Raw genomic sequence first — 24,739 nt, 5'->3', positions numbered from 1 at the left:
CTTCAGTTGTAGTTACTGGATGATTTTGTGATTTCTATGCTTTATTAAATGTTGGCATTTATAAAAATTGTTTTTAGTTTGTGTCTACACTTTAAACAAGCTAATTTATTACTTGAGACCGAAGGCGAAATATGAATAAGAATGTTCCTTCATCCAAGCATATCTTGGATGTGCAGGATGAAGGTCATTCTTAGAATATGAGCCTGAGGCTCGAAAGTAATTAATTCCCACCCTAGGGATTATCAGTCAGACCCACCCTTTTTCCAATGGGTTTTATATTTGGTCGACACAAACTTGCTTTAAATTATGACAAGTTATTATGGAACAGGTGCTTATATACTAGGGTCAAGGTCACTGGCCAGCTATGGTCTGGTGGTTATAGTTTGTTTCTTTAAACAGAGATATTACATGTAAGCTTCACCCCTCATAGAGAAGTTAAGCTAATTTATTACTTTCGAGCCTCAGGCTCATATTCTAAGAATGACCTTCATCCTGCACATCCATGATATGCTTGGATGAAGGAACATTATTACCGTTTCAATTTGATTTATTGAAAGTAAGTTCCTTTGGGTAAATTTCGGCAGTATATTTAGAAAATTCTTGATTATTCAACGAAACAAATATCATCAAGATAACGTTAAATATTGTTGAATTTATCAATAAAATGCAATTTTGACGGGTCTTTACTGAGTTGGTCATAAACTGTGATTCATAACAGTACAAAAACAAGTCTGCTTTTAATGGGATGGAATAAGTGCTCATTGGAATACCTACAACCTGTGGATAAACTTTGTTGCCGAAACGTTCATCAATGTTATCAAGAAGAAATTAACAGCTTCAATCAACTCATCACACCTCTAAATTTAGTATATTTACCTTTCTCGTTCGAGAAGGTGGCTTTATATGAATTACAGGAAATATATTTGCATACAGATTTACCAAATGATCGTTTATCAAATAGGACAACTTTTGATTGAAAATAGTACGTAGAAATGTAGTGTAAAGGGACCATCAAAAGCACGTAATTTATGTAAAACATCAAAGATTTTTTTTTACACTCCAAAAAAAGTCAACTTTTTTCATACAATATTTCAATAGTTTATGATAAGTTCTTTGATAGGAACTTATTAAAATCACTGGAATATTAGTAAGTTGTAGAACACTTACTACAACCCGAGATGAACCGATATTTTTTCTGTGTAGTTTTGATCTATTTTCAGATATTTGCTTGTTGATTATAGTTGCCCTTGAATAGTTATGATAGTTGTTCTCGAGCCTGCGATTTCTTTCGCAGAAAGCTCGACATTTGGACAGTAATCCAGTGATGGCGGCGATTGCGCTATCTTTCTATTTTAGAATCTGGAAGACATGGATGCTTCATACTTTATATATAGATGCCTTATTAAAGAATGTTCTGTCTGTCATGTACATCTTACATTCATTCAATACACCAAATATAGTTGACTTTTGCTTAACAGTTCATAGCAACATGCTTGACCAGGAAAAGTTAACATTGACCAATAAACAATGAAAATAAGGTCAAAATCAAATGAACCATGCACGCCAATCATGTACATCTTACAATCACATATACTAAATGAAGATATACGTTAACGTATAATAAGAGAGAAATAAATCTTTAATAGGGGAATAGCTTGGGTTAATACCTTTAAAATGAGCTAGGTTCGGTTCGGAACTTTGCCGTAGGGATATGCCGAAGAGTACCGAATGTGTAGTCGATATGAAAAATACGTAAATGGGCAACTTTGAACCTCTGTGGTGGCCAGACGGGCCCGGATCCCAGAAAAATATTTAAGTTGGGAATAGCTTGGGTTAATACCTTTAAAATGAGCTATGTCCGGTTCGGAACTTTGCCGTAGGGATATGCCGAAGAGTACCGAATGTGTAGTTGATATGAAAAATACGTAAATGGACAACTTTGAACCTCTGTTGTGGCCAGACGGGCCCGGATCCCAGAAAAATATTTAAGTGGGGAATAGCTTGGGTTAATACCTTTAAAATGAGCTAGGTTCGGTTCGGAACTTTGCCGTACGGATATTCTGAAGAGTACCGAATGTGTAGTTGATATGAAAAATACGTAAATGGGCAACTTTGAACCTCTGTGGTGGCCACACGGGCCCGGATCCCAGAAAAATATTTTAGTGGGGAATAGCTTGGGTAAATACCTTTAAAATGAGCTAGGTTCGGTTCGAAACTTTACCGTAGGGATGTGCCGAAGAGTACCGAATGTGTAGTTGATATGAAAAATACGTAAATGGGCAACTTTGAACCTCTGTGATGGCCAGCCGGGCCCGGATCCCAGAAAAATATTTAAGTGGGGAATAGCTTGGGTTGTTACCTTTAAAATGAGCTCCGTCCGGTTCGGAACTTTGCCGTAGGGAAATGCCGACAAGTACCGAATGTGTAGTTAATATGAAAAATACGTAAATGGGCATTTTTGAACCTCTGTGGTGGCCAGACGGGCCCGGATCCCAGAAAAATATTTAAGTGGGGAATAGCTTGGGTAAATACCTTTAAAATGAGCTAGGTTCGGTTCGGAACTTTGACGTAGGGAAATGCCGACAAGTACCGAATGTGTAGTTGATATGAAAAATATGTAAATGGGCAACTTTGAACCTCTCTGGTGGCCAGACGGGCCCGGATCCCAGAAAAATATTTAAGTGGGGAATAGCTTGGGTTAATACCTTTACAATGAGCTAGGTTAGGTTCGGAACTTTGCCGTAGGGATATGCCGAAAAGTACCGAGTGTGTGGTTAATATGGAAAATTCGCTATAAAGGCGACTTTGAACCTATCTGGTGGCTAGAAGGGCACGGATCCCAGAAAAATATTTAAGTGGAGAATAGCCTGGATAAATACCTTCGAAATTAGCTAGGTCCGTTTCGGAACTTTGCAGTAAAGATATGTCGAGGAGTACACATTTTGTGGTTGAAATGAAAAGTACGTTAAAACACAACTTTGAATCCCTATGGGGGCCCGACTTGCCCGGATCCAAGAAAAATATTAAAGCATAGAGGAGTCCATGTCTATACCATTGAAATGAGCTAGGTCTGGTTCGGAAGATAGCCGTAGAGATATGCCGAGGAGTACTGAATGTGTGGTAAATATTGGACGTTTGCTAAGATGCGACTTTAAACTTCAAGGATAATATTCAACGTTACATTCTGACTGCTGTTGTTTTACACTTAGTTCTGTAAGTTTATTGCATCAATACAGGATAAAAAAAATAGATAACATGACAAAATCCCGATTCAAACTGATGCCATACCTAGCTAATAAAACAGAGTCATATTTTTCATAGAACCCTTCAAGAGAATTTACAATTGAAATTATTGTATTAGTTTTTTCTGTAAAGAATATGCAAGTGTATGTTGAGTTGAAGAAATAAACAAAACTTTTTAGAAAAAACACTTGCATTAGATACGGTATGACAGCGAGTACTTTCCAGACTGTTTGAATACAAAGTCAAAAGGGTATAATCATTTAAAAAAATACAATTCGGAATGTTTTGAAATTTGCAGGAATATGTATAAGATGAACTTTTCAATGACCACCTAGAGTTGGGTAAACTAGTCACATTTTGCACGAAAATAATATTAAGGAAATAAATATTTTCCGGAGTAGGTATTCACTAGAAAATCATATAGAAAATCATTCCCAACGTCTCATAAGGGCTAGTGATGCCCTATTGGTTAGAAGTTTACTTTAAACGGGTACCCTCTTTGCAAAGGATTTTGGGTTAAAAGGATAAAGTAGAAAACCAAAAGACGTGTTGGTAAGCGCGGGAAGGAAGACGTAGACACTCTTTCCGAATGGATAAAGGCACTGAGGTCGTTGATACAAACCAGAATTAAGAAACTGAATAGGTCTATCAATGCCCATGCTACGTCATTCTTTAAAGACCCAAATGTTGCAAAACACCTATCCGACCTCCATGACAAATATGTTGTTGTCCCCGCAGACATAGCCCCAAACAACATCGTTTTTGTATGTAAACATCATTACATAAACTGCTTGATAAACGAATAAGGTATTGACAATTCACTTGGAAACTCAACATATACCCTCAAGACACTTACCGAAGAGGAAATCCTGGATAATCATAGTTCTGTTCTTTGTTCTATTGGAATTTCAACCAAAGATGAAGAACTGGATCTTCCATCACTGTATTGGATACCTAAACTACATAAGTGTCCTTACAAACAACGGTATATTGCTGGGTCTTCCAAGTGCTCAACGAAACCCCTTTCTAAATTATTAACATATATTTTATCAGCAGTCAAAGACGGGCTTCAAAGTTATTGTGAAACTGCCTATTCTAGAGGTGGCGTGAATCAGATGTGGATATTTAAAAATTTCAAAGATCTTTTAGAGTACATACAATCTAACTATCTTTTATCTTGGGACAGTATTAAAACAATTGACGTTTCTACTCTTTATACAAGTATTCCACATTCCAAACTAAAAGACAAATTGAAAGAGTTGGGATTACTTTGCTTCATAAAAAAGAATGGCCAACGTAGATACCAGTATCTAGTCTTAGGGAGGAATAAATCCTACTTTGTAAAGGACCATTCTGATTAAAAAAAAAATCTCTTAAACTGATATTAAGAAGATGCCTGATTTCTTAAATGACAACATATTTGTTACGTTCGGAGGACGTGTTTTTCAACAGACTGTCGGCATTCCAATGGGAACAAACTGAGCCCCTCTACTTGCTGACTTATTCCTTTATTATTATGCAGGAACTTTTTAGGAAGAAAGATAGCAATATCCTTTAACTCTACTTTCCGTTATATAGATGATGTTCTTTCACTAAATAATTCAAAATTTGGTGACTATGTGGAACGCATCTATCCCATTGAACTAGAGATAAAGGATATTACAGATACAGTTTAGTCGGCTTCAGATATTGACTTACATCTAGAAATTGACATTGGGGGTCAATTGAAAACAAAACTTTACGACAAAAGAGATGATTTCAGCTTTCCAATTGTGAACTTTCCATTTCTAAGTAGCAACATTCCAGCAGCACCTGCATACGGGGTATACATCTCCAAATTGATACGATATTCCCGTGGTTGCATTTTCTATCATGATTTCTTGATAGAGGGTTGCTGCTCACAAGGAAACTATTAAACCAAGAGTTTCAAATGGTGAAGTTGAAACCATCCCTTCGTAAATATGACGGACGCCATCACGAGTTCGTTGACCGTTACGGAATAACCGTTTCACAAATGATTTCAGATATGTCCCTTACATCGTAACTACTATCCTCTTCCCTTTCATGAATGTGACCTACCGAATTATACTTTACCGGATTTATTATCACATAAGCAACACACACGACGGGTGCCACATGTAGAGCACCTAAGATCACCCCTAGTTTTTGGTGGGTTTCGTGTTGTTTATTTTTTAGTTTTCTATGTTGTGTCATGTGTACTATTGTTTGTTTGTTTGTCTTTTTCATTTTTAGCCATGACGTTGTCAGTTTGTTTTATATTTATGAGTTTGACTGTCCCTTTGGTATCTTTCGTCCCTCTTTTATTGAAGTCATAACGCATGTGTTAACCCGTATAGAAGTGTTTCCTAAAAATGAATTTATACTACAAGCAACAAAAACGTGGTATACTTTATACATGTAGATTAAGGAATTACGGCTTAAACAAGACATATCAAAGGAATCTGTTATTAAGGTGAAAGATGGTAGAAAAGTACCACAGTGACCATTAAACCATTTTTTAGGGCAAGTCGAAGTGCCGTGCATACATTTTATTAGTAAAATGTCAGAAGCACAAAAGTGAAGATGGCATCGAAGGTACAGTAGATGCTTCGAGTAGAGTTGGGAAAACAAACCCCGCAACAGGTGAAAGTGGTTCCATTTTTTAGGTCAACTCAAGTTATTTTTATTGAATCAACCTACTAAGACACTTAACTAACTTTAACAGTAATGAAAGTATAGCATATTGCATGTGTGATTGAAAGGGGCGACCGTTAAGTCATATTGTAGAATTACACCTTCATATGGATAAATTGTACCCCTGAAGGGTAAGTCTTGCATACGCCTTTCAGTAAAACTAGCACAAAAGAAGGCCATTATTAACGTGAGCTGTGTTATCAAAAGTACACCATAAAGAGGTAAATCAGAAAAGTACACACAAAGAGCGCCAATACAGAAGGGTTTAGTTTTCCCCATGTATTTGAAACACATTGACCAATTTTAAAGGTTTAATACTAGAACTACCTTTTCTATGAACGTGTTTGGGTATGATGGTGTTGAAATAAACAACAACGATTAAAAAATGAAGTACTCGATAAAAGGGTCAAAGAACATCGGAAAGGATAGAACCCACGCAGACATGGAACTAAACAACATTACTGTTAGATAAAAAAAAGTTTATCACATTTGTTCAAACCCCAAGTGTCATCTACAATGTTAAAGTAGGGTTTTTTGTGTCGAAAGTGTATGAAACACTGTTCGAGAGAAGACATTTTAGACGAACATTTATAGTATTGGGATTAGAGGGCTGGAGTGAAAATCAAGATACTGAAGAAGATACCTTTATAAGATATACAAATGTAAACGTAAATGCGATTTCCTTATGTTAATTGTGCTGACGTTTATGTTACTTAGAACATATAGACACATGCAAACCAAATGCTTACCAACAAAATACACCTTCAGGTTTTTTACTACCGCGTCAGGTATGATGGTGAAAAATACAAAGAAACAAAAGTGTACCCAGGGGTTGACATGGTTATATATGTGTGGCTTATAAGGAAGAGGAGATGAAGAACATTGCAGACATGTACATGGATAAAAAGACCTGGTGATGGCTGAAAAAGATCCCCAATGTTTTAAAGCGAGTTCAAGTTGTCACATGTGCGATGTTGAATTAGGGGAAGGCAAATTACGTGATCACGACCACTTGGTCGTAAGTGTCGTATTGCAGCACAGATAATTAATGTAACTTTAATTTACTTACCTATGTTTCCATTATATTTCACAACTTGACAAGGTATGACGCACACTTGTTCGTAAAGGCATTGGGGTTTACTGCTTTTGACGTGAACTGCATACTAAATACATTAGTCTTTCTAAGAAAGTAGATGGGTAAGAAATTCCATTCATTGATTAGTGTAGGTTTATGATAATTTCATAAAACACCTTATATATTTAGCAATTTAAAGCTGAACCAATGTAAGGTATTGAAGTCTTGTTTTATGAGCATTATGAATGAACGATAAAACGTGTACCCTTACAATTTGACGAAGGGTCCTCAAAAGAAGAAGAAAATACAACTACCACCTGCTGACCAGTTTTACAACCGACTTAACAATGAACACATTAGTGTGGCTGAATATGCTCATGCAAAACATGTGTTAACTAGATTTAATTGTAAAACATTACAAGCCTACCATGATTTGTACTTGAAAGGAAACGTTGTACAATTGGATGATATATTTGAAAACTAGTGATATTTGTTTAAAAGCTTAGGGCCTTGACGTATTTCATTATTACACGTCATCAGGGATAGCTTACGATTTGGCGTTGAAAATAAGCAAAGTTAGATCACAATTGTTACACGACCCATACCTGTTACTTCTGTTTGAATAAGCAACACGAGAGGGGGCTGTGCTCAAATAAGCCATCGACATTGGGTGGCCAACAACAAAAACATGAGTGAATGCGACCCTATACAACCTTCCCAACGACTTTCTTGGAATACTTAGGTACTATCTATTTGTATGTGTTGGCCATGTCAGAACCGTAGACAACAATGGTTTTGAATTGATGGACGACTTTGAAGTCATTGACAAGTGGAAAAGGAGGATGAGGTTGGGTACATAATTGACTAGGATTTGGTTACTAGTACCCAGTCGACCTTTTCGATAATCATAACGATTTATCTTTTTTACATGGAAACAGAAATGAACAAGTTTCATAAGTTGGTACCGTATTTAAATTCCGACAAAGGTGTAAAGTATGTTCTTTATAATAGAAATTTGAATCAGAGTTATTCCAATGGGTTGGTATTAACAAAAGTATCGTGTGTTAAAATAAAAGCAATCATGTTGGCTTAAAATTTTCATTTACCTGAACCATATCCACCACGCGCAACGTGTCTGAAAAATATTTTTTTCAAACTGATGAACAAAGTTTGGAAATACCTTGGTAAATATACTTTAACGGATGAATATAAAATAAGTGACTACTGTGAAACAATCGTTGAAACTAATAGCTAAATCTAACTGTGACCGTTGCGTTGTTTTTAACGAGTCCATGGTAATAGTAAACATGAAGAAAACCCAAACTCAAATTTGACAAGCCTGTGTACTTGGGAGCATGCATCTTAGACATATCAAAGATTTTAATGTACGACATTCATTATGAAACCTACGGGAACAAAGTTCGACTACTGTTTACAGACAGTGATAATTTAGCCTATTAAATTCAAACTGACGACTTTTACAAAGACATGATAACTCACATTCAAAACAGGTTTGTTAACTTATTGTACGGACAACCTATCTTGGAATTCGAACCAACGTCAGCAAAACAGTGATTGGTGTGTTTGAAGTTACATTTGGTGGTCAAATGATTGCTGAGTTTGTAGGGCTTCGTGAAAGATGTTTTAATATCGAATGGATGGTGGTTAACACACAAGGAAAACTTAAGGAAAGAAAAAACAAGTCAATCGACAGAATATTCCGTGTAACGATTACAAGACGTGTTTTATGACCCAATAAAGTTGTCATAGAAAAATGAACGTCATTCGCAGTTACCTTTAAAACGTGGTGACTGGAGAAACTAACACACAAGATGACACACGCTACATTTTAAAAGATGGAATCAGAACACTGGCACTCGGACATTTTCAAATTGAAAACGAATACCTAAAAGACGTGTGGTGATAGAAATAACAATGCCTGGATTCATCAAACCTCTAAAAAATATTATTATATAAGGAACAACAACATTTCTCATATGTTAACAGAATATGGATGATATTGAAAGATGATTGCAACTTCGCGCCCGTTTGGAGGCTCTAAAACTTAGAATAAGTGTGACGTGTACACAAAATACTACTTCCAAACAAAACACTCTCAACGGGAAATTGTAGAAAACAGTTAAAACTCTACAGATTTAAGAAGTTTGTTAATGCGGGTTACCCTACCTTCCAAACCTTTTAATCCTACCGTGATGGGACATTTAACCCATTGTACGACAACTAGCAAATAAAATTGAGGATGAAAATAGGGAATGTGTCAAAAAGACAACAATCCGACCAAAAAACTTCCTTCCGTTTCTACGTAATGGAAAATTTCTTGAAACCTAAGATCTACTACAACACAGATGAACTTGAGATAATGCACCAGTGGTCTGTGGACACTTTTGTTTGTATGTGTGGAAAATATTGTCTGAAGGTAAACCTGTCAGTGACAGACACATTTGGATTCTATGGATTCCAAAGGTATTTACCCAGGCGATTCCCAACATAAATATTTTTTAGGGATCCGGACCCGTCTACCCACCACAGAGGTTCAAAGTCGCCTTTATAGCGCATTTTCCATACTAGTATTAACCACACACTCGCTACTTTTCGTCATATCCTACGGCAAAGTTCCGAACCGAACCTAGCTCATTTTAAAGGTATTAAACCAAGCTTTTCCCCACTTAAATATTTTTCTGGGATCCGGGCCCGTCTGGCCACCACAGAGGTTCAAAGTTGCCCATTTACGTATTTTTCATATCAACTACACATTCGGTACTCTTCGGCATATCCCTACGGCAAAGTTCCGAACCAAACCTAGCTCATTTTAAAGGTATTTAGCTAAGCTATTCCCCACTTAAATATTTTTTCTGGGATCCGGGCCCGTCTGGCCACCACAGAGGTTCAAAGTTGCCCATTTACGTATTTTTCATATCAACTACACATTCGGTACTCTTCGGCATATCCCTACGGCAAACTTTCGAACCGGACCTAGCTCATTTTAAAGGTATTAACCCAAGCTCTTCCCCACTTAAATATTTTTCTGGGATCCGGGCCCGTCTGACCACCACAGAGGTTCAAAGTTGCCCATTTACGTATTTTTCATATCAACTACACATTCGGTACTCTTCGGCATATCCCTACGACAAAGTTCCGAACCGAACCTAGCTCACTTTAAAGGTATTTACCCAAGCTATTCCCCACTTAAATATTTTTCTGGGATCCGGGCCCGTCTGGCCACCACAGAGTTTCAAAGTTGTCCATTTACGTATTTTTCATATCAACTACACATTCGGTACTCTTCGGCATATCCCCACGGCAAAGTTCCGAACCGGACCAAGCTAATTTTAAAGGTATTAACCCAAGCTATTCCTCACTTAAATATTTTTCTGGGATCCGGGCCCGTCTGGCCACCACAGAGGTTCAAAGTTGCCCATTTACGTATTTTTCATATCAACTACACATTCGGTACTCTACGGCTTATCCCTACGGCAAAGTTCCGAACCGAATCTAGCTCATTTTAAAGGTATTTACCCAAGCTATTCCCCACTTAAATATTTTTCTGGGATCCGGGCCCGTCTGGCCACCACAGAGGTTCAAAGTTGCCCATTTACGTATTTTTCATATCAACTACACATTCGGTACTCTTCGGCATATCCCTACGGTAAAGTTCCGAACCGGACCTAACTCATTTTAAAGGTATTAACCCAAGCTATTCCCCGCTTAAATATTGTTCTGGGATCCGGGCCCGTCTGGCCACCACAGAGGTTCAAAGTTGCCCATTTATGTATTTTCAATACCCATAATCCAAGATCCTCATAGTCACTTTAATCTCTACACCCAATTTTATATACTACAGAGTCTATAATATCGTTGCATTTGGGGTATTGAAACACCTGGGGTCTAACTGTCATCTGAGCGGTCTCCCGTAGGTTTTCACAATATATTTATTCTTTTTTTGGCTTTCCATAGATATTTCTTTTTATATTTCGGAATGTTTTTAGAGTGGCCGCCTTTAGTTTTAGTTTTATATATTATATATTAAATTAAATCTTTGTTGAATCTTTGATGTCGTTTTATTGATAAAAATCTTTATTACAAAAAGACAAATATGCAACTTATATAAGGGTTTATATTTGAGGACAACGAGAATTTACGACAGCTTGAAGGGGTCATAAAACTATTTTCGGCGTAATTTTTCACTCCTGTTAACTATGAAATCATACTTTTTAATGATTTTCAACTAAATTTTGATATTGAACCGACTGCTAGCAACCGGCTGTATATTGAATATCGAGTATCAAATGACAAACCGGCAGCTAACTTCACATACATATTTAAAACGTAATGAAATGCTTTTAAAATCAGTACAAGCCGCGAAATTGTCGTATTTAACTGTTAAATTATATTTAACTAAGATTTAGCGATTTTTGGAACGTTTGAGTCTCATGCATTTTTTTGGTTTTTAGACATATCGTCAAAATTGGCTGCTGGAAAAAAAGTGGCTGCTAACTTGATTGGCCGATAAAAGTGGCTGCCAGCTTGAGTCTGGTTCAGACAATACATAAAATATAGGATTATGTTTTTTTTTTAAATTTGTAATCTTGCGTTGAAAATCATTCACCTAAACGTAAAGCCTCGGTCACACCTTACCGGATAGCTCGAACGGACGCTTAACGGAAAACCTTTTTTTCAATCAGTTCATGTTCGTTCGACGTCCGTTGTTATCCGTTCGACGTCCGTCCATATCCGTTTCATATCCGTTAAGCGTACGTTTTATCCATTGACGTCCGTTCTGTCCGGTGGAAAACTTTGAGCATGTTCAAAACTTTGAACGGACGTACAACGGATAAAATGTCCGTTGAACGTCCGTTAGACGTCCGTTTTGTACGGTACTCGTACATTTCGTTTCCGTTTTGTATCCGTTACATGTCCGTTATATATCCGTTGGAGGTCTGAAAGATAAATTCATCAACGGACTTCTACCGGACGTTTAATGGATAAAACGGGTGTTGAACGGATGAGAAACGGACTCATACCGGACGTATAACGGATAAAACGGATGATAAACGGATCTGAAACGGATAAATGCCAATTGAAAATTTCGCGTCAGAAATGCCAATTATTGGTTTGTCAGATTTCTAAAGGTTCGTGAATTCTTATTATTCATAATCGATCTTAGAGTATAGGCACGTCTTCACAATCAAGCAGCTCTAATTCAGGCCAGACACTGCCCTTTGACGGAATTTTGAAGACCAAACTAAAGCCAGTTACACAGAAACATTTTGAATATTGATGCGAATATTTATTGTCGCCTTTTTATTTTTCCGTATGTCTTGTTCATCCGTTTTATCCGGTACGCTTCCGTTAGTTGTCCGTTTTATGCAGTACTCGTCCGTTGGATGTACGTTCGAAATCCGTTCTGTCCGGTACGTTTCCGTTTCTCGTACGTTGCATATCCGTTGTGTGTCCGTTATGCATACATTACGCGTCCGTTTTATTCGGTCAATTCATCAACTCCCAACGGATAACAATTTTGTCAACGGACAACTTTTATTTTCATCCGTTAGTCGTCCGTTCGTGCTATCCGGTAAGGTGTGACCGAGGCTTTAGGTAAAGTCTCACACAATGAAGGAAAATTGTCTGCGTCTTCAATTTTTTAATTTATATGTCATGATATAAGTTTTTTTCTTTGAAATTATTAATCTATTTTCCACATATTATTTACAGTGCGTAATCCACCGATATTTTGTCTAGTTTATCATTAAATGCAACAAAAGTTTTATTTGAAAAATGTTGGAAGAAAGACTTTAAATATAAATTCTTTACTTCGAAAGAATTACCCAATATTATGAAATAGTACGAAGTGGATTTTGTCACATAGATATTTTTTTCAAACTAATTTAGATTTTTTTTTAGTTATGACATTTTTAAAACCAAATAGGTAAAAAACATTAAATCCAATATCTCAGTGGCCTAGTGTTCTAAGTAGATACTACTGTAATCACTAGCCAGTAAATACTGAGGTTGTGCGTTCGAACCCCGCTCATGCGGGTGCATTCGACTCCAGTCTTAATTGACTAGGATTGTAAGTTTTCATATCGAAGGTCTGTGGTTTTCTTCGGGTTCTCCTACTTCCTCCGCCAATAAAAACTAGCCGCCACGAAATAACCCAAAAGCGATGCTAAAAAAGTGGCGTTATAATACCAAAATAAAAATCAATTCCAATATAGAATAACGTATTTTAAAGCAACACTACATCTATAAAAATCACAAAAATACTGAACTCAGAGGAAAATTCAATCGGAAAGTCCCTAATCTCATGGCACTATCAAATGACAAAACACATGAAACGAATAAACAACAACTGTCATATTTCTGACTTGGTTAAGGCATTTGTAAATGTAGAAAAATGGTTTATTGAACTGGTTTTATAGTGCTAAACCTCTCACTTTTACAACGATGTGTGAACAAAACAGACATAATAAATAAAATAGTCAAAATATGAATACAGAGAGTCATCACTGTGTTACAATCTTAATCAACAATTTTACAAAAAAACACACAAGCATCTATCTAATTTAAAACACATTCATTGCTTCACGAGTCTGATGTCATAAATTTTTGTTCGTCACATACATGACATAGGAAGAAATTTTGTCGTTCAATGTTCACACAAAAAGTTTTATAATTTCACATTGGAAATGTTGGCATACAGGGTTAAAAATCCAAACTATGTTAGAATTCATTTCAGAAGTACATGTTTGCGGGATCTCAACCCTCCTATTAATCTTGGACAGTGGTGCAAAATTACAACATAAGAACGAAATACAAAAATATGTTGAAAATGGCTGAACTGATCAGATAGATACAAATTGAAATGCTACACAGAGTGGACGTAGGCGGGTATCTATATATCCAACAAAAAGACACTAAGTACAGATCTGAGAATATTTGCAGTTACTTGCAGCTAGTTTAAAGCCACTTACAACTCATAAAAAACATGCATTTAAGACAAAATTATCGACATCCAATGGATTTAGTCTAAAGACGTCATAAACAGTCAGAGAAAAAAATAACCTTGTGCAAAACCGAGATACAGTTACCGACATATTAAATATCCATGAAAGTGTGAAAAAGAAGATGTGGTATGATTGCCAATGAGACAACTATCTACAAAAGACCAAAATGACACAGACATTAACAACTATAGGTCACCGTACGGCCTTCAACAATGAGCAAAGCCCATACCGCATAGTCAGCAGTAAAAGGCCCCGATAAGACAATGTAAAACAATTCAAACGAGAAAACAAATAGTATATGTATATAACAATAATATATGTTTTATTTTAATTTACTGATAAAAAATCAATATAAATACCGATAAAACAATAATCAATGATATAATTACAGTGTTTAATTGGAAACGTTTTATAATAAAAGTATTTCAAGGATCGTTAGTTTACTAGAATCGTTTCTAAATTTCTGGGCACCGAAAATAGCATTTCCGTAAAAATAAGGTCGTGCTATTCCGTTTAAAATAAGGTACAACCAAACTTCAAAACCAAATCTTTTTATACTTATGGCAGAATTTAGTAAATAAATATAGCAAAATGTGTTGTGAGTGCCAATGAGACAATTCTCCATCCAAATAACAATTAAAAAAAAGTAAACCATTATAGGTCAATGTACGGCCTTCAAAGTATTTAAGTAATTTGTGGTAACGAAATCCTTGGCTTAATAGTTTACCAGTAATACATAGATTACGTTCGTTAAAATAAAAAAAGTCACAAAAGACAGTCAGTGGCGAATCCAGACTCTTCATAAAGAGGGGGTGCGCTGACTAACCTAAGGGAGCCCGCTCCAGTTATGCTTTAGTGATTCCCAATATAATCAACCAAATTTTTCCCACGAAAAGAGGGACCCGAGCCCACTGGCACCCTGGATCCGCCCATGGAACTAGTTGTGGAATATAAACGTAAGATGGTGCCAAAGAAACAACACCACCAAAAAGGGGAAATTAACAAAAGGAAACGAAAAAATCGTCTCTATTGTCGTAAATGTAGTGTTGAGAATGCCGAATAAGACCGAAATATCTAAATCTTTGAAAGGACATTTATTACCGTTTGAATTTGATTGATTTAAAATAAGTTCGTTTGGGTAATGTTCGGCAGTATATTTAGAAAATTTGTGATTATTCAACAAAACAATTTAATCAAAATAACCGGCGGTAAGTATTGTTGAATATATCAAGTATGCAATTTAGACGGGACTTTACTGAGTTTGGTCATACACTGTGATTCATAACAGTACAAAAACAAGTCTTCCATTAATGGGGGTCATTTAGTGTCCATTGGAATACCCACAACCTGTCGATAAACGCTAATGCCGAAACGTACAATTCATAACAGTATAAAAAAAGTCTGTTTTTAAAGGGGATATATTACTCCTCATTGGAATACCTACAAAGTGTCGTTAAACTATGTTGCCGAAACGTTCATCAATATTATCAAGAAGATGTTTAACAGCTTCAATCATCTCATCACACGTCCAACAGGTATACCTGAGGTAGCATATTTACCTTTCTCATTAGAGGAGAAGATTAGATTGAATGAATTGCAGAAAATATGTTTGCCCACAGATTTACCAAACGATCATTTAATAAGTAAGTACATGTACCCTTGTCCCTTCTATCAATGCGTTTTATTAAGTTTATTTAAGAAAACTACTATATGATATGCAGGTTTGTCAATTCAAGGGAACAAAATATGGTGACAACAAGCTGTTTTAAAGTCGTGCAATCATATAGCGGACAGAATAAACGATGAAGTATCACACTTCTTATATATATTTTCTAATTTACTCATTTGTAATCGAACCAGTTTACTTTATAATTGATTTACTTCGGAAATAATATCCCCATGACTGGTAATTTCACTTACTTCTGAAAATCGGATATCAACTAGTTATAAAATTCACTAGCATAGACCGTCTGCATCGACAATGTATGTGCTGAATTTAAATTTCGAAAAGCGAAAGCATAAAGTGATCGTCAGATTAAAAAATAAAAATTTGCCTTACTGTATTTTCCTTCATCTGGAACGTTCAAAACCACAGAATTGAAAGTCAGGGATGTACTAATATGAAAAAAACCTTGTGAAACTATATGACCAAAGGCAACTTAATAAGAGAACCAACTTCGCATAAAGTCAACCTTATCTGAGGGAGCTGGAACCGTAGTCCCTTAAATTCTAAAATTTATCATAGGGGATTTTAAAAACAAGAGATTATACATCTAATAGAACATACGTTGTACGATATGGCTTCATATTTTATTCTTGGTTTTCGTTACCTGTTGGACACATATAAATGATGTTTCGGCATCTGCATATTCTTAAACTAAAATTACAGACCCGAACAAAGTTTTGTCATTCTTTTTTACCAATAATTCCTGAATTTTCTTACATAACTTTTTAAAAGTATAGCTATATAAACATGCTTGCAATTGACAAATACATTATTCATTTCTCAACCATAACACACGTATTTTAACTATAACATTATAATGCAAACTTTCAGTACCAAATGCCTTTAGAAAAAAGATACCCAAATTGTGTAAGATTTATGATGTCCAAATTTAAAGTTTGGTGTATTTGATAAGTTTTTATTTAGCTAAAGGACCAAAACCAAATATCAAATAAATATAGGATTTTTTATAAACCAGAGTTATCTTGTATGGTTTGTTTTAATTTGAAGATGCAACATTTTTCAAATATTCAAATGAAACAGATGAAAAACCACTCAAAAGTAGTTATAATAACCAAGTAAAAATACAATATATTGCTTTTTTCACTCGCAAGTATGTTATTTCGTACGGAATTTTCAAGGACGTTGAAAAGTCATTTCATGATCAAATTTCTAAACGACTTTATATAAATAAACCGCTCCTTCTTTATTACATATGAGTAATGTTCCGTTATCGTTATCAAAGTACACAGCATTTGGACGTTTCAGTCCATCAAATTCTGTCAGTAGTGTCTTACTGTCTTCCCCGTCATGTTGAATGATTGTTAGATTATCGGAAATATAGCCTACAACAAAAACGTTGTAGTAATTATCTACTGCTACACCTCGAGGAAAGTCGATGCTGTCATTTTCGAACTGCCATAATTTTTTCCCGTTCAAATTACAACAGTTTATTGTGTTCTTGTCTTGTCTCTTGTATCTTGTCTCTACTCGCACAAATGGAAGTTACATTCGTGGATGCTGCTTTCATGGTTTTTATTTGTCTTCAAGATAAATCCAGGACTTGCACAATTCTCCGTGTACGACGTCAAGTTTTCCATCCTCGTGAGAAACCCCAAAGCAACTTTTAGTAAATTTATCTATTTTTCAACATTGAAAGTATTGCTATTTATTATTTCTAGACATAATGTGTCTCCGTATGTCAATTTCCGGATTCTGACACCATTATATTTTAGTGTTATGGTTTTTGACAGTTGACATTATCAAGTTCTTAAAGTTTATATTTGTATGTCATTTATGACTCTTTATTAATACCATATATATACTTGTTAGCTACAGGAACAACTATAAAGAAGAATACAGAATGGAAAAGGGAAATTTCAAAGATATAACAACCCGACAAAAATGTACAAAACAACTCAAGACCACCAGTGAGGAACCTCTTACTCAGAGCTAGATCTCTAAAAAGAATGTCGAAGACGGACACAAAGTGATGAGAAAAGGTCACTTGGCCCTTTTGGGCCAGGTTAGCCAATAAAGATGTGGTATGTTTGCCACATAAACAACTCTCCAACAGAGACCAACTAACTATAGGTCACTATAAGGCCTTACATAGTGTAAAAACACATGCATACAGCTTTCAGAATATAAAAAAAAACAAATGAATGATGATTTAAGTCACAATACTGCTGATTTACTGTAAGAAATTGATGTTGTTGTGAATAAGGCATAGAGAGAAATAAAGTGGACAACTGGGCAACAATCAAACGTGACAAATGGGTTGTTCAATCTGAATAACTATTCTCCACTTCAGGAGTTAACAGATCATGTTTTGATAATTTGTCTGCTTTAATACTAAGAATCTGTCTCTTTATCTGCCAGCTGTCGGCATTGTCATATATCAAAATCAAATCAGACAATGAACAATTCTGATCATGGAATTCATTATCGGACGTTTTGAAATATTTTGTCACTGATTTTTTCGGTATTCCAAAAATTGAGAAAGTTTTGTCTAAAAGCGGTATGACGGATTTTCCGGTTAAACTGGTTAAAGTTTCTATTACAGGATACCTTGAGTTTTCATCTATTATTACCATAACATAATATCCATTCGGAAATGGTCCACAAAAATCCATGCTGAGATTCTCCCATACATTATTCGGTATCTCAGACATTTGTAACGGTTCGAAAACATTTTTCGGGGTTGACGCTAAACATGGTATACATGATTTACACGTTTGTTCTACAAGTTTGTCTATTCCAGGGAAGTATACCTTTTCATGTAACAATTGCTTTGTACGTACTATGCCCCGGTGCCCTTCATGTGCAAGGTCAATTACACGATTCTGTAAATTCTGTCCAACATAATTTGTCATTGCTAAGAAACTACGAATTTCACCTACGTCTTTCGGTATTGTCGTGTTCCTCATAGCGCTTATTTTTTTTTAATCGGCTGATATGCCATCTGCAATGAAAATGTGACCATAGAATTTAAGTTTGTTCTTATTAAATTCACATTATTGGCCTTATTTAATGTCAAGTCCTTCTCTTTAAGACGTGCAAATAATTTTTCCAATCGTTTATCATCTTCGTCCTGGTTCCTTCCAAATACGATTATATCATCGGATATATTTCGGACTCCATCTAATCCTTCCAGTGTATTACTTAATGTGTTTTGGAATAACTCTGCGGCTGAAGAAACACCAAAACTGAGCCGTTTATATCTCCGTAATCCTACGTGTGTCGTGAAGGTTGTGATGTTCCGGGATTCCTCGTTTAACTCAAATTGATGATATCCACTTTGAAGGTCCATTTTCGAGAATACTTTAGATCCGTTTAAATCCAAGATCATGTCATCAAGTGCTGGTGTTATATGACGTGAACGCAAAATAGCCTTGTTCGGTTCCCTCATATCCACGCGTAGTCGAATTTCATTCTTGTTTTTCAGTTTAGGGGCCACAACTATCGGGGACACCCAAGGTGTTGGTCCATCAACCTTTTTCAATTATATCCTGTTTTTCTAGTTTCACGAGCTCTGCTTCTACTTGCTTACGAATGTGAAACGGAATACGCCTATGTGGTTGAATAACAGGTTTTATACTTCCATCAATATAAATTTTCACTTTTTCATCTTTAAATTTTCCTATTCCATTGAACACATCGATATATTAATTGCATAATATTTCATGTTTATCTGCTACTGACGAAATGACTGGTACTATGCTTAAGTCAACAGATGTATCATAGCACAGTAAATTCCCGTATCTTCCTTTCATCACATACACCGGTGCAGTTGTTATTTTATGGTCAGTCTCTATTGTAGCGTGAAATTTTCCCATTAATTTCAAGTTTTTATCTAATCCATATGCGAAGACTTGAGTGTCAGCGTGAGAAAGTTTGGGTTTACACTAATTTGATGTTCTCGATTGTGCTTTCATCAATAACATTAATAGTTGATCCTGTGCCAATTAAAATATCCACTTTAAAATTATTGATTTTCACGTTTATTTTCGGTTGTCCTTTCTGTACTGTATTCACAGTATTTTCTCGTAATCCAAAAATGTAACCATCGTCAGAACTGCTATCACAATCATCATCATGTTCGTAATTGTCAACTTTGTTTACTTTTCTTTTAAAAGTGCTTGTTCCATCCATACGTTTAGATCTACATACAGCAGCAAAATGATTCAACTTTTTACACGAGTTGCAACTTTTTCCAAAAGCTGGACACTTGTTTACATGTGGGAAATCACCGCCACAGTTTCTGCAAGTAGTCTTTTTTTTTACTTTTTGGTCAGTTTGTGTCTGTAGAAATCGTGGTCCGTTGCGACGTTTTCCAACTCCTCTTCTCACAGCATTTGCGGATTGTTTGTCTGATTGTTCAATTTCCGTTGCCTGTTTTTTCGGAAAGTTCTAACGCTCTAGCTGATTAAATTAATCCTTCAAGGGTCGTGTCTTCCCGAAGAGCCTTTCGTCTTAGTCAAGTGGAATGGCAACTTTGGATAATTTGCGATTTAAGTTCTTTAGATGTTACCGAAAATTAACAGTTTACAGCTAGCTGGCGTAATCTTGTGTGAAACCTGTCGATAGTTTCATCGGATGTCTGTTTGGCTTGCCTAAATTTGTAGATTTCGTATTCTGTATTCTTTTTCGGAGCAAAGTAAGCTGTAAACTTGTTTTAACGGCAGGAAAGTCTTCTCCTGCATTGTCAAGGGTATCAAAGACTTCGTTAACATCTTCTCCAGCGTAATGTAACAATAGTGCTCCGTGTCGTTTGCTGTCCTTTATGTTTAATCCGATGAATAAATTTTTTTGTCTACTTATCCATTTACGCCACCTTATTTCAGCATTATTCTCATGTACCGGTTAACTCGGAAAAATTGGTAAAAATGCAGCCATGGTTTAATTATCAGTGTCACTAATTAATAAATCCATAAAAATACATTTTTAATATTTCCAACTTTTGTTTTTATCCTCGTCGCCAATGTAACGTTGGTAGTCTATATATATTAACTAAGAGACAAGCTATTTGTACTGATTAACACAAATACATAAAGCAATACGACGCGACCTTATCTGCTATGTCCATCAACACAACACGTGCGTGAACTCTGAACTGTATAGATATTTATGAATGAATGAAAGTTACAATATTACACCTTCGTTAAAATTATTAATGTAATGATTTTGAGAGGATGTCTTCGTGTGCTTTAAATTTAAGGCATTTCTGAACGAACAAAGATTATACTAATTGAAATCAATACCGATCCTGCGTAAACAAGATAGCAGTACGCTGTACTTAGGGACCACATAATGCAGCATATCACTCAAAGTTTTAAAGTTGAACTTGGATTAACATTTACGATGCAAATTGTTCTGCACCAGATGGCATTTCGACAATAAATGTCTCTTCGGTAATACCCGAGGCCAAAATATATGAAACTTAAAAGCCTATTAAAAAGTTGAAGAGCTTTTTTTAAACTAAAATGGACAAACAAGTATAGCCAAAGTCCGGCATGTAACAGCAAATTTCAAGAATACAAAACCCGTATTTGCATGCAAGTATTGAAGTATTGGCATACGGCACTGGTTTATGGTTATACCCTCGTGGACTGAATGTCCACCAGCAAAGGTATCGACCCAAATGTAGTTATAACATTAACGGTAATTAATTCTACAATTTAAATTTGTAAGAAAATTCCATACCCCATAAAAATTCATCGTGAAAGCAAAATGAATCCCTTTTTTAAATAAAAAAGAAATGTCATACCGTTTTCTAAAGATAGATATATTATAAGATTTTATTAAACATACATTTTTCAAGCGTTATGATGTGAAAAATTCTAAATGACATTGTAAAACGCGACTTCTCCATCTTCGTTGCATATGATTAAGGTTTTAGTATCCTTATCAAAGTCCACAGTTCGTGGATATTTCAGTCCATCCGATCCAGTCAGTAATGTCTTACTGTCTTTGCCGTCATGTTGAATTATTGTTAGATTATCAGAAATATACCCTAAAACGTAAACATTTTGGTAATTGTCCACTGTAACATCGTAAGGAAATGCAATGCTGTCAATTTTGAGTTGCCATAATTCTTCCCCATTTAAACGACAACAGTGTACCTGGTTCGTGTTGTAGTCTGCGTAAATTATCTTCCCTCTGATAGTTTTGATGCAACTTATATTTGTCGATGCTAAGTTAAATGCCTCAAGATGTTTTCCTGATAGATCCATGATTTGTACGCCGTTTCCATATACTACGTAAAGTTTCCCATCCTCGTGAGATACTTCAAAGCAATCTATTTGTAAACGGATTTTTTTGTCTACGTTGAAAGTTTTGTTGTTCATTATTTCTAGATATAATGCGTCCCCGTATGTAACAACAATGCGATTGAGATCTATCACAGCAACAGCGTACGGCTCGCTAGAAACAGGGATGTCACGGATATGTTCACCTGTATCGCTGTACTCTATAAATTTATTTTCCTTTGTGTCAATCGCCATCAATAATTTACCATTCGGCAATATGACACAGCCTGTTATAAACATTTCATATTTCTTCTCCATTTGGATTGTTTTAATTAGCTGAAGCTTTATGTCTGATATGTTTTGGAATGTTGAGATGTTGACCTCAATTTGAGCTTGATCGATTTTTGGGTCTTGGAAATCAAGGTTAGTAGCGGGTTCTGAAAGAACTATTTTACCAAAGTCTTCAACTTCGTTTAATAATTTCTCGATTAGGCTATCAATAGATACTTTTAATTCATATGCATTGGCAGCACCGATTTCGCTCTTGATGGATTCTACCATTTGTTCGATCTGCTTATTGACCTGACGCGTTCCCAGAAATACTTGTAAGTCAGAAGAAAATTGTTTCATATGTTTTGTGTTTTCCCGTAGTTTGGAGAGCATTTCTTCTGTTGATTTTAACTTCTGAAGAATTTTCATATATTTTGATTTACAAGTGTGAGATGTTGATCTTAGTTCTTGTAATAATTTTTCCTGTAGTCTGTCTAGGTGAGTGTTTATTTTCGTTCTCGTGTCCAGAACCATGGTTTTGACAGCCAATTCTTGTTTTTCGATTTCCTTTGTAGCAGTTTCACGATTCTTGATGCATTGTTTCACGTTGCGCAGAGTTCCCTCAATAGTCTCTTCCAGGTCAGATAATGCAGATGATTGTCTTGCATTTGCTGAGTTTACACTAATTGGTATAACATCAGAACATGCCTTGTGTTTAGAAGGAACACAAACAACACAGAGAACATCGTCGTGACTTTTACAGAACCACTCCAGGTTTTCTCCATGATGTTCACAGACATGGGAGATTGAAACATTTTCAATCTTGCTATAATCTTCTATTGAAATAACCTGATGATTTCTTGAGGATTTGCTTCTTCTGTGAACGTGTTCACAATCTTCACATAATCCTTCTTCACAACTAGTGCACCATCTCCAAGCATTCTTAGTGACGTCATCAACGCTACATGGACCACAGGGTATTTGTTTGCCTGTAGCCATTCGGAATCCCTGAAAACAACATGAAAACAGATTTAATTTTTCATTTTTTATGTATATTTTGGTTTTTGATTCAGTTGAGGGCCCTCCTCTACTTCTAAATAAAAGAAGATTTATTTGAAATGTCAAAATCCGATTCTGACAATACCTGATTGAAATGTTCCGATAATCAAGTTGTCTGCATATTGATATTGTGAAATATCAGCTGCGAGTCACAATTCGAAGATTTGATCGAGTGAGCCTCATATTTTGATAAGCCGCTGATATTACTGTCGAGAAGACCGCGGGACCGGCAACGTCTCTGAAGTAATATTGTATCCAAGTTCAACATCACACCGGTGATGTCATCTTATCTGTTGTTAGTAACGTAACTAGTAAATGTCAAACTGCAAAGCTGTTGTCTAATTATTTTGAGTTAGATTATATGAAATCGTCCACACATTTATAGTGCCGTGATTAATGGAGCTACAAAAGCTGAAATCGATAAGAACGGGCAATCGTAGTGCCGTTACCAGACTTATACGAAAATTTCTCGACGCAAAAAAAGTTCTTAATTCGACAGAGAGGAGCTATAAGCCACATACGAAAATTTTCAAAAGAAGCAGAAGTAACTCGAAACACTGAACGTATAAATTGTGGACGCATCGGAAACAAAGGATATAGAGACTGAAATCGTAGGCACAGATGAGTATACCACAGATTTTGTTACAAAACTGAGTCATTTTAAGATATTCATAGATAAACCATCAAAACCTATTTCTAATCAAGCATCACATTCGTCTTTTCAAGATTTAAATGTAGGCAGTCCACCGTTTATCCCTACTAGTTCAGAAGAAATTCGACAGACAAGATACGTTGCCCCGATATTGCCACAGTCTAATGATGCCGTTCGAGTTTTAACAGAGACAAGCCAAATTGCTACACCAATTCCTACGTCAAGTTATGCTGTCCCGTCCACTATATCTAGCAGCCACCGTTTGCCAAAATTAACTTTACCCTACATTGAAAGATATTCAAAAGTTTAACTATTTGCAGGCCCAATAAGAAAACGAAATCACTTTGACAATAGCCGGATTTTCTCTAACTAACGCTAATTATGCCGAATCCGTAAATGTTCTGATAGAGAGATTTGGACAGACTCACAAAACAACACAAGCACACCTACAAGCACTGCTTGATATAACGCCAAACCGGAATGACCCCATGAGAAATTTTTACGACAAAATGGAGAGTTTGATTAGGAGACTTGAAACGCTTGGACAGACAAAAGGACTCGTACGGTAATTTATTAGTCCCGATTATAATCAACCAATTTTAAACTGCCCGGAGAAAGCAGAAAGCATCTCGCGCGGGAGCATGGTACTACACATTGGCTATTACGAGATCTTAGAAGAAGTATACTAAAAGAAATACAAATTATGGAATCCGGACAAATTGCACAGACAGATAGTGATATTTCGAC

At 35.9% G+C, this 24,739-nt stretch overlaps 1 protein-coding gene across 1 annotated transcript; it reads right to left on the bottom strand.

Moving 5' to 3' along the window:
* Window positions 1-21,603: 21,603 nt before the first annotated feature.
* LOC139504159 (uncharacterized) lies at window positions 21,604-23,280 on the bottom strand. The gene has a single exon (XM_071294221.1). It carries the CDS (start codon window positions 23,278-23,280, stop codon window positions 21,604-21,606), a length of 1,677 nt encoding a protein of 558 aa, XP_071150322.1.
* Window positions 23,281-24,739: the final 1,459 nt, after the last annotated feature.

This window comes from Mytilus edulis, chromosome 14 (assembly GCF_963676685.1).
Source record: "Mytilus edulis chromosome 14, xbMytEdul2.2, whole genome shotgun sequence".
Taxonomy (NCBI): domain Eukaryota; kingdom Metazoa; phylum Mollusca; class Bivalvia; order Mytilida; family Mytilidae; genus Mytilus; species Mytilus edulis.
Note: the sequence above shows the minus strand (reverse complement) of the source record. Positions and strands in the feature narration are given on the sequence as shown.